This window comes from Bombus terrestris, chromosome 2, assembly GCF_910591885.1.
Source record: "Bombus terrestris chromosome 2, iyBomTerr1.2, whole genome shotgun sequence".
NCBI lineage: Eukaryota > Metazoa > Arthropoda > Insecta > Hymenoptera > Apidae > Bombus > Bombus terrestris.
Window position 1 is genome coordinate 15,234,335 of NC_063270.1, and position 14,968 is coordinate 15,249,302.

Consider the following 14,968-nt stretch of genomic DNA (forward strand, 5'->3'; position numbering starts at 1 on the left):
TTGAGGATTTATTATAACAGTTCTTGTTTGCGAAATTTACCGTACCCTCTGCCAATTAAAATCGCTACAGTTTGGATTAATCTTGGCCTGAAGTGATCTTCAGTCTTTGGTAATCTTTCATTTCTTCGACTTTACCTTCGTTTAATGTTTGAGGATTATAAAATGTTTGAGAGATCGTTTCATTAAAACTTTGAACCATTTGTAAGGGGAACGTTCATGTTGATAGTAATATCTCGAGTTTACAAATAATTTTCCCTTTGTCTCGAGGATTACATTCCCTTGCTTAAATATTGACGGTATGAAACAATGTATACCTTCTGTGTTAAAGAAATATTCCTGTGTGTACATATGCTCCAGTCTAAAGTAACGAAACGCGAAAGTTACTTGAGAATTTATTTGTTCATTTAGAAACAAACAGGGTTCGACTGATAGCGCATTATGGTTCATGGATAAACAAATATACGTAAATAAATGTGATAGTTTTATATTATTGCTATTATAAACTTGTTCTACTAGAGCTCATTACGGAGACGGTAGATTAAAACTCTATATTGTGTAAACTGTTCTTGATATTTCTTTACAGTTTTACAGTAGTAATTGTGTTATGTATACCTTTGTAAAAAATTTATTCTGTTGAATAGAAATATTTTAAAAAAGGAAAAAACGTTACAGTTCATGAATATTCACAAGTATTCATTTACTGGTCTCACACGAAACCAAACAATTGTCAGATCGTCAAGAAAAACGATTGGCCGATTAGAATTTCGTACGCGTGTAAAATTATGATTCGATATACGTATCGTTAATTTTTGGAAAATATCTACAAGAATTATATAAATATAATAAATATAGCGTAGTCATAGTTCTCTGATTGAAACAGATATAGACATGGCAAAAGAAATAACAGACTAATGAAGTTGTTATTATAACATTCGATATATAGATTCTTATGATCTATGGTTTGAATAATTTTTATAAATGTTGATAGTTTCCTAATAATTCTTCGAGCATATTTAATTCTTCATTGATGTCCTAGTACTTAAACAGGAATGTACACTCAAATAACCTTTTCACAATCTAAATGTTTCTAAGTCACCCGCGAAAAAACAACGAAAGAAAAAGACAAAACGATAAATATCAGAAGTAAGTAGTTTTAAACGATCCGTTCGAATCCATCCCATTAACCAGCCCGATGTTCCGATCACGCGAACAAAAGCGGGTGTTCGAGAAGCTGACAGGGCCGAAGGGCCAGCCAATAAGTCCAAGAGGGATTCGATCACGCCCCGTTCGCGTTTCCATGTCCGCTCGATAAGACTGCGCAAACGAGCCCGCATCGTTTTTCGAACTAGATGACTCGGCCCTGTCGGCTGGCGATTATTTTTCCCGTTCCCGAACGGGAGATCGAGTTCGAGTTCGTTAAGCCGCAACAATAGGATTTATTTTCGCTCCTCTTGGAGATGGTCGTTTCGCGTTCGCCTTCATGACGCGTGTCACCAAAGAAATATCAGCTATTGGTCCCTCTTCTGGTTATCGAGTGACGTGAATTATTAACGAGGGAATGAATATTCGAGGCAACCGCCTCGATGCAAGACTGCGTTTAATCTGTCCGCGAAATTAACGCGCACTTTTTCGGACCTTCTGAATCGACCTAATTGTTCGTCGATCGGATAAAAACAGAAGGGCGTCAAAGGCTTTGGATATAAACTTGGTCGTTTATCTCCGACTGGTTGATTAATTATTATCGGTGCATTAGCCTGTTGAAATTATTGGAGGTGAGGGTAGAATATCTGATATCATTTTGAGGGAGATGTAAAAGCAAGCCTATGTTTCTTTTTACCTAACTGGAGTATATATTACAGGAGTTCACTGATTTTCCTCAATATCTGCGATGTTATGTTTATGTAACAGGAGTTTACGTTCGAATAGTTGGAATTAATAGGCAGAAGTTCATTTAACAGGCAGTTCATTTAATTAGGCAGTAACTAAACTTTTGTTGTAATAAATGGAGTACTACTCCACCACTATTGTAGCTATAGTAGCCTCTTTGGAATCAATCGATAGTTCTGACGGTACATAAGGAATCCAAGTGAAACATTCAATAGTCAACACTTTCTATATTTTAATGAATTTTAGTGTTTTATATTTTATGAACCTTTCCTTCAACCATACGATTTAATCCTCTTGAGTCTTCGTCTATTGTCCTCCAAGGTGGGCAGTATTTTTATCAGTTCATTGAATATAACTTATGAAAATTCATTGATGTAACCTATCATGATTTTGCGTATTATTTAAATGTTACATTACAATTTAATAAATGTTACATTACAATTTGCATTATATCTAGTAGTATTTCTTAATGAATCTTTTATAGATGAGCTTGAGAGAGAACACAACAACCATAAACGTAGAAATCCAGGTTACCTTTCAATCAGATTATCTTCACACGCCTGAAACTCGTATTAGTCCATAATAGTATTGTAATCAGTGATCCATCGTATGCAGTTCGTTCTTTTTATCAAATTAAACCTATTCCATAGTGTAGATCAATCAGGGACAATTCGAAATTACTCGATAAAATTTAAACGAAGCGACGTGCACGAATTAAAATCTGCGCGAGAATAGATAGAGAGAAACGGGGAAACGTTTATCGTAGCTGCATTTACAATGGGCGATTAATTGCTGGAAGTTAACTGTGACCAGCTTCTCGTCCCGCTGCAAAACGTTAGAACGCACGAACGACCGAGGTCAGGGGAGGATGACGACTCCATCGTGCAAGGGTTGCGCGCCCTCCGTTCTCATTTATGATCTTATGCGACGTGCGCGCACTGTTATATCTCCGTGGCTTGCATGGCGGTGCATATTAAATGCCTGACTCTTATCCGACGCTGGTTACAGCAACGGGCGTGATCGGTGTTTCAGACCATGACTCCTTCGAAAGCTTGTTCTCTTTGTAAACCACGATAAAATGCCCCAACCAGCGAGTTAAAGGGGAGACTTTCAACCTTCCAACTCTTGCGCGAATTATTTTTCCAACAATCCAAATAGCGATTTTCCAAATTCATTTTAAAAGAAGCGCTAAATAATAATAGTAAAGAAACAAAAATATTTAACGCGATGTTAATACATAATTCTACTTTGTATGACATATATTAATAACGATTAGACTGCGGATGTTTATGCAAATTCATATGTTTACAGGCATTGAAGAAACAGCGAGGCTGGGAAAAAAGCATTTTAGCCCCTAAAATGTTGGAAAATATGTATATCTCGTATATTGATGTTTATCTTTGTATATGTTTGCATATTTACAATTGTCGTAAACGCGTAAATATCTACGGTTTAATAATAATGAACGATCTTGTAGTATCTCTACCAAAGTCATCTAAATTTCTTTAAATACAGGAAGTACAGGGAAACCAATAGTCGTGATGCTTTGAAACTTGTTCTATCTTTATCCCTTAACTCAACACTTAAGAAAGTTAAAGTAAACTGCAATACGCTTCGTTTGATTGTTAAAACTTCAAATGTTATTGCGAGAAATACAGCTGTGTAAGCTATGTAAGAAAAACATCGGTAGCCATAAAACTGTTTAAATTGCTGAGACTTGGAAATTTGTTTTCAGATGTGCCAGATCCGCCGGACCGTCCTCTTATATCGAACTTCACGTCGAGGTCCGTGCGTCTGTCTTGGGTGGCGAGCCGTAATTCTCATAACAACCCTATCCTGTACTACGTCATCGAAACTCAGTAAGTCGTTTAAATATTGATACTACACTTTCCACCCGATAACAGCGGCTTGCTTCGTACCATCCGACTCTCAAAGGAAATTAATCTGGTCGAAACCGATGGACTTGAAACGTTAAGAACTTCCAACGTCCAAACTCCTAACTTTCAGCGCTTCGCTCTCATTGCCAGTTAATATTCTGTCGTCTTCCAGTTAATTTCTTCTCTCCACCTTCCTTATTTTCGTTTGTTTTTGTTTTATCAATGATATTTTCGTTGGTTTGGTTTGAGAAAACGACACAAGAGGGACAAGGGACGCGGCCTAAAATTGCCGTCTGCATTCGAGTACGTCTCAGAGTCTGATTATCTTTCAGATACAAGCTACGAGTTCGAGGCTTTAGCCCAGTAGCTCGGGAAACGGAAACGGATAAAATAAAAGGAGTTACTAGGGATAAGAACTGCGGTGTCGATAAGCACCCTTTGTTCTCCCTCGCTTCTCCCGGTCCTGTTATCTTCTCCCGTCCTTGCCGCATCCCTCTGTGCCTCTTTTTCTCTTACTTCGCTTCTTCCTGTTTCTTTTCTCTCTATAGCTCGCTCTTCGACCACTCTGCCCTCCCCTTCTGTCTCATTCTCTGTTCACGTACGAAAGGAAGGCCCCCACGCTCGCACTTATCCCCAGTTCCCTCTGGTTCCACCGATTTTCCACGGAGAAATTCGCTATCGACATTTCCGAGTGGCACGTATATCGAATGACCACTCGCGAGGTTTGCGCACGGGAATGCAGGAAAATGTGCAGAAGGAAATTGGACCGAACGAAGGAAGCAGCGAGAAAAGTTGAGAAAAGAAAGAAAGGGAAAGGCGAGGAAAAGTCTTTCGCCATCCTTTCTGTTTACCCTTCTCTCTAGCCATTTCCTCATCCCGGTCGCGACTAACTGGTTCGGTTTTGCCGATAGCTTTCGTCGTGCCAACTTGCGAGAAGAGAATTCGGTCGTTACCATAACTTTCGTCGAAGCCCGCACGTAAATCTGCACCACTCCGCGGCGCGTTGTAAATAACGCCGGTTTAATTCAATTTGCCGCACGCGTCTTTGTCCTGCTCTTTGGTGTGATCTCTGTAATATCGCAAACACTACGATCGGCGCGAATCTTTTCAACGCAAGTAATTTTATCCTGTAGTTCCTTTTATTTAATAAATCCTATCAGAAAATGTTGTTTAATATTGGAATTGCCAGAATTGTTAAAACAACCAATACGTCAATTTTCGTAAAATTGATTTTTTGTAAAATACGTGGATATAAAAGCTTGTTCGTCTTGTATTATATTGTTAGAGGGAAAAACGATGGGAACAGAAAGAATGTTATTGCGAAAGTTTATTCTATCGATTGTCTAATTGCGCTACCATACATAATTTGATGAACGACAAATTATAAACTATAGACTTCAGTTGCACAGCTGTTCAATTTTTATCGTCGGCGATATGTTTTTTCACATATCTTTCATTTTAATTTTAGTTTTTCCAAGTTTTGCACTTGAATTCTTTTGCAATGAATCTAAAGATAAAAAAAAGAAATAAATAAGGCAGGCTATATTAAATATGTGCACCTTTTATGAATCGTTTACGGTGACGAATGAACCGTGAGCGTCGATCATGAAGAATAACGGTGATGCGTTTGTATTATTAATCTCTCATTCCGGTAGCTCTTCATTCGTACTTCTTTTTTATTGTGGACCGCGTCGCCAAATGAAGGTGGCGAATGTATGTGCAAAAAATGGACGAGAGGTAGATGAAGAAAAGGGAAAGAAGCAGTGGTTGGAACAGGGTGACGAGGCCGTAGCAGCAGGGGGTTGGCCAAGGAAGAAAATTAGTTTGAGCCTTTGAAAAAGGAAGACAATGGAAGCTGGATCTACGGCGCGAAAAGTAGCGCTTCGATTTTCATCTCTGACGCCCTTTTGTTCTTTTTTCTTTCTTTTTCTTTCTTTTACAGTTTTGCGACTCAATGTAATAGCCACCAGTCCGTCGTGGTAACGCTACGTAAATAGTTTTAAATTACATAGCTCGTAAATCAGTCCTCTAATAGGATTCCCTGTTAAATCCGCCTTCTTTGCGGTTTTAAATATCTTTCAATTTCCCGAAGACCGCCTCAGCAATAACTTGATTAAAAGTACTTGTGAACTTGTTGGCAATAAAGGAATAAACCTATACATTATATGCAAAGATATTATTAGTAAATACTATAAGTCGTGATATTATTGACTGAAATGTTTCGCTCACCTTATTCTTTGGAAAAGAACCGAGTTACTTGTTCTAATTAAAATTCTTGTCGATTAATCTTAAAAATTTAGTATTCATCGTTACTTATGATTGTCTTCCATCTGTATTCTTCAGTAATGCAATTTTTTCGTTACTGTTGTTTTTCTCATTTTTCTTAATTTACAATTTTTAGTGATTTACAGTATTGAAAATGTCTTCCCTGCAAAAAGTTTTATAAGCTTTAATCTAACAAAACTTTATAAATTGTAGTCCAATCGAGTTACCAGCCTATTTAAAACAAACTGTGACAATTGCCTTCGTTAAACATTTTCATCTCGTAAAAAACGATTTCAAATCGTTTAAGAACAATTTTTATTATAGAATACAAAGAATGTAGGAAGATGCACAAATAACAAAGATATGAAAACCAAAGTACATATTACTATATCCAAGAAATAAAACATTCTTTTATTCAAGTTGCAAACCTGCATCTCAGTGATTCTGTTCTGTGGTTAAAAAATTTTAAGAAGATTCCAGCTAAGAAGTAACTGGTCGGTAGAGAATAACGACCGCTTTCTTGGACCCAAGGGACGACGGATTTTTAATTCGAAACTCACGGAGCCGTTTATCGCTGGAGAAAGTTTCGACGTTGCGGCGTGGCTCGCCGTTGGAGAGAATCGTCGTCGGGACATAGCATTGTGAGGAATTCTTCGTCAAAACGGCGCTTGATTTCCTCAAAGATTAATAATCCACGGACGAAATGACTGCAGACCGTCTGTGGCTCCGATGGAAACTCCGCGTGGTTGCGCGAGAAGGGGTGAGAGGGAGAGTCAAAGGGATAAGAGGCAGGAAGAGAAGGAAAAAGAGAGTGAGAGGGGGATGAGAACGGAAGGCGAAGAAGGAAGTTTGTTCGAACTTTATTATAAAACTAATATTTTCCAAGTTCTATGAGGTATTACGATAGTTTTCTGAAAGGGCCTGCCAGCTAGAGCGGCAAGGCGAAGTGGTTCGCGGGCGAAACTTCAATATTCGGCGACCATAACGACACCCGGCTGATATATTATTTCCTATAACTTCTCTTCACTCTCACGGCTTTGTCTGGCCCCGTTGAACGAGGATAAGAGGATCGGAAAAGAAACTTGATTAAGAATTCCGTCCCCTCTGAACCTCCGTTTTATCTTCCCCCTGCCTGACCCTCTCGTTCCCTTCTGTTCACAAGATACCGTTCTTTCTCTTTCTACGATGCGACTGCCATTCCCGTGCGGCGAAATGAATGGTCGTACGTGCGAAATCCGCCAAAGTCCGCCTCCGCTGGTCCCATTCCAGCTTAATAATTAAATCTCAATTGGTCTCTGCGTTGCTCATAATGGTTCATCGGATGACACGTTATTGGATACAATATTTCCATGACAGTATTACATTTTATTAAAATACATTCTGAATATTTATGTGATTTTACGTTTTTACGAATTTAAACAGAGGAACGTGATCTGGGAAAAATTTGTTTCAATTTCGAAGTGTTATTAGAGAGAAACTAGAGTGCAGATGTTTGTAGAAATTTATATTTTTATAGATAGAGCCTATACAAAGCTGAAAAAGATAGCTCTTGATGAAAATTGAAAATTTTAGATTTACATATATATAAAATTATCCCTGTACATATAGCATTGTGTGGGGGAGAGAGGAAGGCGAGTATTCTTTTTTCTCCTATAAGAAATATAAATGTAATGAAACTTTAAAATAAATACTGCCGACTCTTAATATTAAAACACTTAATAGTTAGTACAAATTGAATGCTTTTCGCTGACTTTATTTTTTAATTGTAACGAAAAACAAAACAAAATAAAGTAACACTTGACAGATTTTTTTTATAAATGTAACGAGAAAGTGTTCTGATAATTATGACCAACGATGTACGATCTCGGACGACTACTTCCGAAAACGAGTGGCTTAACCTGCAACACAAATGTGGACGTTGAGATTTTTTGTTCGACTTGGCGAAAGTGGACCGTTTTAAACGCAGGAAATCCTAATCCAGTTAACAGCACAGCTCTTCGATTTACATTTCGATTCTACATTTTTGCTAATTCTGTTACGCTCTCCTCAAACAAAAGACCTCGTTTTCTTCATATTTCATTCTCATTAGTCTCGGAAGACTTTCTTCTGGTTTTGTACAGTATTGAAACCAATGGTATGGAAAATCGGGAAATATGTCATCACGATCACATGATCAGAGGATCACGTCGTTGCGGACATGTGAATGGGCCAAACATTGACTGTCAAAAGAAAAGAAAAGACGGGAAAGAATTGTGATTTTTCGCGTAAAAAGAACAAAATGTCCTTAAATTTTCATCGAGAGTTTTATTTCTGTGAGGTTTAATGAACTGTCGACGGGAAAGTAATCCTCTGCTATATTCGCGTCCGTCGAACTGGGCGGACTATCAATCTTCGTGCTACTACGGGGGACCAATCGATTTCCTCGAATAATTCATTCGCAGCCGCTCGTGTAATCTGCGTAATATCGTTACACTCGTTTAAGCTTTCTTGACATTAACTATAATTGAATCGTTACTCGGACTACAATCAAGAAGTTAAACTTCTAAACGACGTAGAAATTCAAGATGTATCTTATGCAAAATAACCATGTTTCTATATATTTTTGAATAATAGTGTAGACTGTTTCTTATTCGAATGCATATGGATTTTCAAAGTTTATCAGCCTTACCGATTTAAAGGGAGAATGAATGGTAAAAAATGTACAGGATTAGGCAAAGTTATTTCTTTGTACGTTACATATCACTTCCTTCCTTTTGTTCTTCTGTTTGTTATCGTTTTTACTCTAGCTAGTATCTACGATCGCGGCTTCATCACGCGATAGTTCTAAACGCCGAAGTAAATTACTCTACCGCCTATTACTTCTTTTTCACAATATTCCGTGTACAATTCACATTCTTTCTAACTAAAAAGTACTGTTCTTTTATTTATCTGTCACGTAGCATCATTTGCTTGACATCAGTTCGACTTCCCAATTTTCAAAATTTATATTTTCACCTGCAGTTTCGAATTAATTTTGTTGCTTCCTGACTATCCTTCCTAGCGTTTCCAATTTATCTGCTTACAAAAAGAACTTCGCGTTGCGTAATTTTTCGAACAAGGTCATAAAACAGACAAAGTTTCCGATCAGAAGAAAGCTTTGTTCGATCGAGACCAGCGATTGCGATTAAGTTTTGCCCAAGTCGGAGCTTACCGCGCGATATACGATCAGAAGGTAGTACGTGTGGGTGCCCTTTGTTCGATTGAAGGACTCGGGTTTGTTTTCACTAGCTACACAGAGCATTTAAGCTCGATCCACTTGTCACCGGGATAAGGTCGTGTTATCAGGCTTCTTTGTCCGATCCTCGTGAATAGACGCTCCCACCTCGATAAACACCAACTCTACCAAGTTATAGGCATGAGTCAACAAATACGCTCGTTCAGCTATCGATTACTTTCTTCATAATCGAGCAATTAGTACACGGTAAGCCCAGTACGGTAAAAAAAAGCAAATATCGAAATACATTATTCAAACGAAGACGGAATTCGTTAAAACGGAGCTGGGACAGTTTTTGAATGGATTAAAAATAAATATTGCATAAACTCGTTAGCCGCGGTGCCAAATCAAACGCGTAGAATGAAGAACAATTTACAAGACAAATTGAGTCAAATGTGAATGACGTAATCTCATAACCACCACGATCTTCTCACGCTTTATTTCTTTACCATTTAGCGCTTAAATAATGATTTTTCTGAATGTAGAGTGAAGCGTCTTGTAATTGTCAACCTACGTGTGACCAAACATTCGTAGAAAGTTGATTTTAAAAATCATTTCGTTTCCTGGTTAGTTTTACATGGGGAAAGAACTACGACGTACGTAGAACATAAGAGTAAATTGAATATTACGAACATGTAATTGTTTATGTTGCTATTTTCATCTTCCTCGAAGCAAAATTTTTCAAAGTGAATCTTTATCGAAAATACGAATATTTTATTTCTCTTGACAAACCTTTCAAACACTTAGCTGAAAAATTAGCTGCGTAATATAATAGAAAATCTAATGGAATTTTGTTAAGATTATAAGAAGCCAGAAATTGTGAAAAATTAAGCGTGGAAATGAACGATTCGACTTGCCCACAAAGTGTTGACAACAAAATTCGAGGACTCTACTTTTTCTCACATCGCAATATAATTCAAGGTACCTGACACGTTTGCACAAATTTTAAACATCGTAAGTCTCGCGTCTACGGCCTTCATTTTCTCAGCTCCTTCCCATTTCTTTCAAACCGCCTTCGAGGTTATCCTGCAGCTGACGCCAGGGTAAAGAACTCGGCCGCATGAAAAATTCCTTAGACTTAATGGATATAATTTCATCGTCGGCTACGACCAACATAACTGCATTCTTTACCCCGCTCCCCTTTGAATAACAAATTAATGTCATTTACGTGATACGCTGAATCGCGACGCGGAGAAGACGACTCTGGCCTTCCCCGACCCCTAACCTCGTCACAAACCACCTCGTTGATCGTTCATTAAGTGGCTGGTTTGTCGTCGATCAACTGTATCGAAAGCATCTCGTTAATTTCGTTTCGACGAGACGAAAGGATATTGTACGACGAACCATTGACCCGTTTCACTGTGATCGTATATTACTTGTACGCGTGGTCTGATGAAACAATGTGTCGGGGAACAATGGGGACACAGATGACGCTTATGAAAGTAACATAGAGAATGTTCGCCGGGCTCCTTTTCAATCGGATCGCTATCGTCGAGTGCTCTCCCCTGATCGTTGGAAATATTTCGTATCCGTGCTCGCAGATATTGGATTGTTTAAATGTCGCGAAATCGTTTTCGAACGGGACACGTATATCCGGTACTTTTGTTGTTCGAAAGGAACTTTTTATCGTTATTGACCTGCTACTGCCAAGTAGACGGTTTGAGGAAAATCAGTGGTGAAAAGGATGATCGGTATATAAAAGATGCTTATTACGTGTGTTAAGAATTTGTACTTACATTATCGGTTTGATATTTGTATCATGATGTTTTTCGTCACATGATACTATACATATGTATGAATCTACTTAAGGTATGATTTTTTCGTGCCATAATAAAAGTTCTCATTGTCTAATTTTATAATTGTGAGAGGAGGTACACTATCTATGATATTCGAAATAAATGTAATTGGAATAAAAAGATAAAACTTTGTCTGTATCAAGTTTAGGAGTGTACAGTGGATAACATAATAATTTTCAATTATAGTGAAACGTTGCTTTCGCTGTGTGCTTTGGATATTAATTATTTCGTAATTAATATTGTGATTATTCTGTAATTACAAAATTATATTTGGCAATTAGTATCTGATTTTAGAGATGGAAAATATAAAACGAGAGCTAATACCTACTTATAGAATAACCGATATATACTCAAATCACTCGCTAAAGTCACAAAAATTTACAATAAATATTATAATTAAGCACATACACATGCCTTGTATTTAAATAAATTTCATGTGTCTAAAAATAATTGTCTTTATGTGTATCTGCCATTATATTATGTATGAATGCCATCACACTTGATCAATAGCTTAGCACTTGCAATGCTACCTAATAGTCAACTAAAATGACAACGATTCAAAAGAACAAAAGAAACGTCGCTATTATCGAAAATACAAGACGTTTTCGCGGAGAGGATTGGCTCTTGATACGTCTTTCTAGTCGAGGGAGGTCGGTACGGACACGGATTAAGGTGACTGAGAAGAAAACGAAGGAAAAGAAGAAAAGGAAACAGGCAAACGTCCTGATCCTTGTCAGAAATCCCTGAGAGATTTGCCGCTTCCATCAACGAGCCCCTTGCTTGCGCGATACCTGGCCGAGGTCAGTCGGCTTAATTCCAGAAATTGTACTATTGCCATGTTTATGGAGAGGGGAAATACAGAGTAGAAGGAACGTTGGTTAATCGGCCATCGTGAAGATTAGACAGAAAACTTAATTATAAAGATCCTGATTGGCTCGATCCTCGGGAGGCCCACTGCCACCGAAAAGACAGACCTATTCCACTTGGCTATCCTTACTACGGATAACTACTATGAATCATTCCACTTTGTCTGTTAGTTTTCACGCGAATGTACTTGTATGTTTCGACGATCGTGTTGCGCTTCTTGCAAAGATCGTTGCTTCTCAAAGCAATCGGAGAACGATAAGCTATAATTTCTAATCGGACGTCGATAGTTGTTTCCTGATACGAAAGAATAAATACTAACAAACTTTGAACAGAGGAAACGTACCACACTATGGAAACAATACAATCCAACTTATTTTCGTTTCTGAATGTATTGAGTTGATTAGAATGTTCGTAGCTATATTAAAAAAAAAAAAAAAAAAAAAAGAAAAAAAATAGGCTTTAGAGAATATTTTTATAGAGTTAGGTAATATTTTATTGAATAACGTATGGTCGTACGAATGTGCCTCCATTTTTTCCTAAAGCTACCAGTTGTTTCGTTCAAGCACCTAACGATTGCAAGCTTTCGATTCCTCATCATTAAAAATATTGAGAAGAAACATACTGTGTTAGGTATACTTATTGAATAGAATTTAACTTACCGTCTAATGTAATCTTATCGAAAAGAAAATCTTTTGATGGATCAATTACGGTTTCTTCTCGAACCAAAAACAGTCTCAAACTTAGTATTTAAATATTTGAGAGAAATTAATGGTAGATAAATCGTTCGTGAAAATTAGAGGACACGGATCGGCTCATAAATTTATTGACACAAGATCTACATTCCGGATACCTCGGCCTCTGCCGAGCTGTTAGGTAAACGAGAACTTTTAATTATGCACGGTGCTCCGGCAATGCGTCCAGACGCCTTTCGAGATGATTTAAAAGAACGAACCGCCGCGCGAAGATGAATGAGGAAAGAAGGCGACGAGGGAGCGACGAGAGTCGCATAGGACAAGCAATTTCACGGTCGACGGAAATAAGAGAAAAAGGGAACAGGGGAGGAGTGGCCAGGGACGCGGAATATATTCGCGGATGTGGGAAAAGGCAACGGCTGGTGCTACCGAGGGCGAGCGCAGAAGGGTGGCTCGTGAGTGAAAGCGTGATAGCGCGCGCGCGCGCGCCTCCGTGCATAGTTCAAAAAAACGCGAGACGATCGGGGCTGGTCTGACGTCGGAAGATTTATTAAGGCGGGTAAAATTTATTCGGTGCGATTAAATGCCTACTTTAGCGAATGGAGTGCGCAGGCCACTTTCTCTCTGTTCAAAGGGTAGCGGGCCAATTCTGGCGCCTTCGGCGGGCGCGAAATCAATTTTGCGCGCGATGAAAATACAGTCTTACGAGCTGGTTGAAAAATTTGCCGGGAGGTTATAAATTTGACCGATTTAATAAATTCTTCTAGCCGGCGGCCGTCTCTGAATCGAGAGCCACATGAAATATGATGCAGTCTCACCACGAATTATTTGGCCACTTCTGTTCGGTCAAAGTAAAAAAAGAAAAATAGAAAAAGGTAAGAAGGAAGAAGGAGCAAGGTTTTTCGTAGAAGAAAAAAAAGGATCAATGGTCGTAATCGGCAACGCTGATGTCGGAATAAATCTTGTCGCGCTCGATCGATTTCCTGCTCGAGCGTACACGAGGTCGAATGACCGGGTTACACGCCAAATAATAGTTAACGCGTACACACACACACACGTTACACGACTACGATTCGATTGACGTTATCAACGTTTAACAGAAACTCTGTGTATATATGTATCAACGCGAAACTGAATCAAAATAGCGGCGTGTGTAACTTCATTCGCCGAGTTGGTTGTTTCCGTTTCGACCGCCTGAAACGAAGCTGGTGTTTATTACGATTAAACCAGGAGGTAGTTTTGCGGCGAAAGTTGGTTCTCCCGGCATCGATCTTTCGACTTTATTACCGACAACCGGCATTAAACACGTTGCGAAAATCGATAAGCGTACGATAAGCGAAGCATGAGCTCGTTTGCATATCTGTACCCGGGCCAGGTAATGCGGCCGCGCCGTGGCGAACCTTTATGGATAGATTAATCCATGGCTTAACGACATTTTCCCAGATTTCGACGGTTTAAAATCCGCTCACTCGTTTTCTTACTTCGCCTCGTCCTTTTTCTCTCCTTCTTCATCCTTTGCCTCCCACGTCGTCTAGGATGGAAAAGGCTTTAAAGCGTCGCGCTACGAAAGCTATGGGAAAAGTTGCTTGCAACATCCGAGAACATTACACCTTGGACAGGTGAAATTTTGACAAGTAAAGTAGAGCAGAAAATAGCGGATTGCGCGCGTGCGTAATTTACGGATTTGTTACCGAAGCGTATTTGAAATCCTGCTTTCCACGAGCATTACGATCGCTGGTAATTACGGCTTTTCGACGAGTTGCTAATTCGCCGGCTTTCTACGCTAAATCCAGTTATTAGTGGCCCACTGAAACGCCAGATAACTAATTATCGGCAATCGAATTAAATCTTTATTTCGTGCGGGGCGACAGAGGACCACCCGTGTGCATATTGAAAAGTGTCGATAAGCTGCTGATTAGAGGATTCTCCCGACGCCTGATTTCGCAGTTCCAACCTGTGGGAATTCAGAAACCGTTAACTCCCCTATACTAAAATCCTCGCCGTGTTGCAGCACAGCTTCTCATCCCGCGAAATTTCCTGGCTTTCACAAAATCGATTCCGCCAATCGGTTGCGATTAGCGTGTTGCCTTTGTGCCGCTGCGTGTGAACAATTTATCAAATATTTCAAACTGCTATTTAAATGGAATCGGAATTTTCTTTCTTCTTTATTTGACACATATCCCATTTTGAAGTATAGAATGTATCAACTGTAATTAGACACTTTGGTTAATTACGTGGGAATTAACCTTCACCCGTTATTCGTCCAGATATAGGTCATGACCAACGATAATTGAAGTTATCATTGCTGAAATGAAATTAATGACATTCATG

The 14,968-nt window shown here is 38.8% G+C and overlaps 1 protein-coding gene across 5 annotated transcripts in view; it reads left to right on the top strand.

The window, feature by feature from the left end:
* LOC100643312 (tyrosine-protein phosphatase 99A) overlaps window positions 1-14,968 on the top strand; it is a 427,034-nt gene that overhangs the window by 336,703 nt on the left and 75,363 nt on the right. For all 5 annotated transcript variants that reach the window (XM_048413708.1, XM_048413707.1, XM_048413710.1 and 2 more), the window contains one exon: window positions 3,623-3,746. In XM_048413708.1, the coding sequence (XP_048269665.1) occupies window positions 3,623-3,746 (124 nt within the window). The remainder of the gene's footprint in view (window positions 1-3,622; window positions 3,747-14,968) is intronic.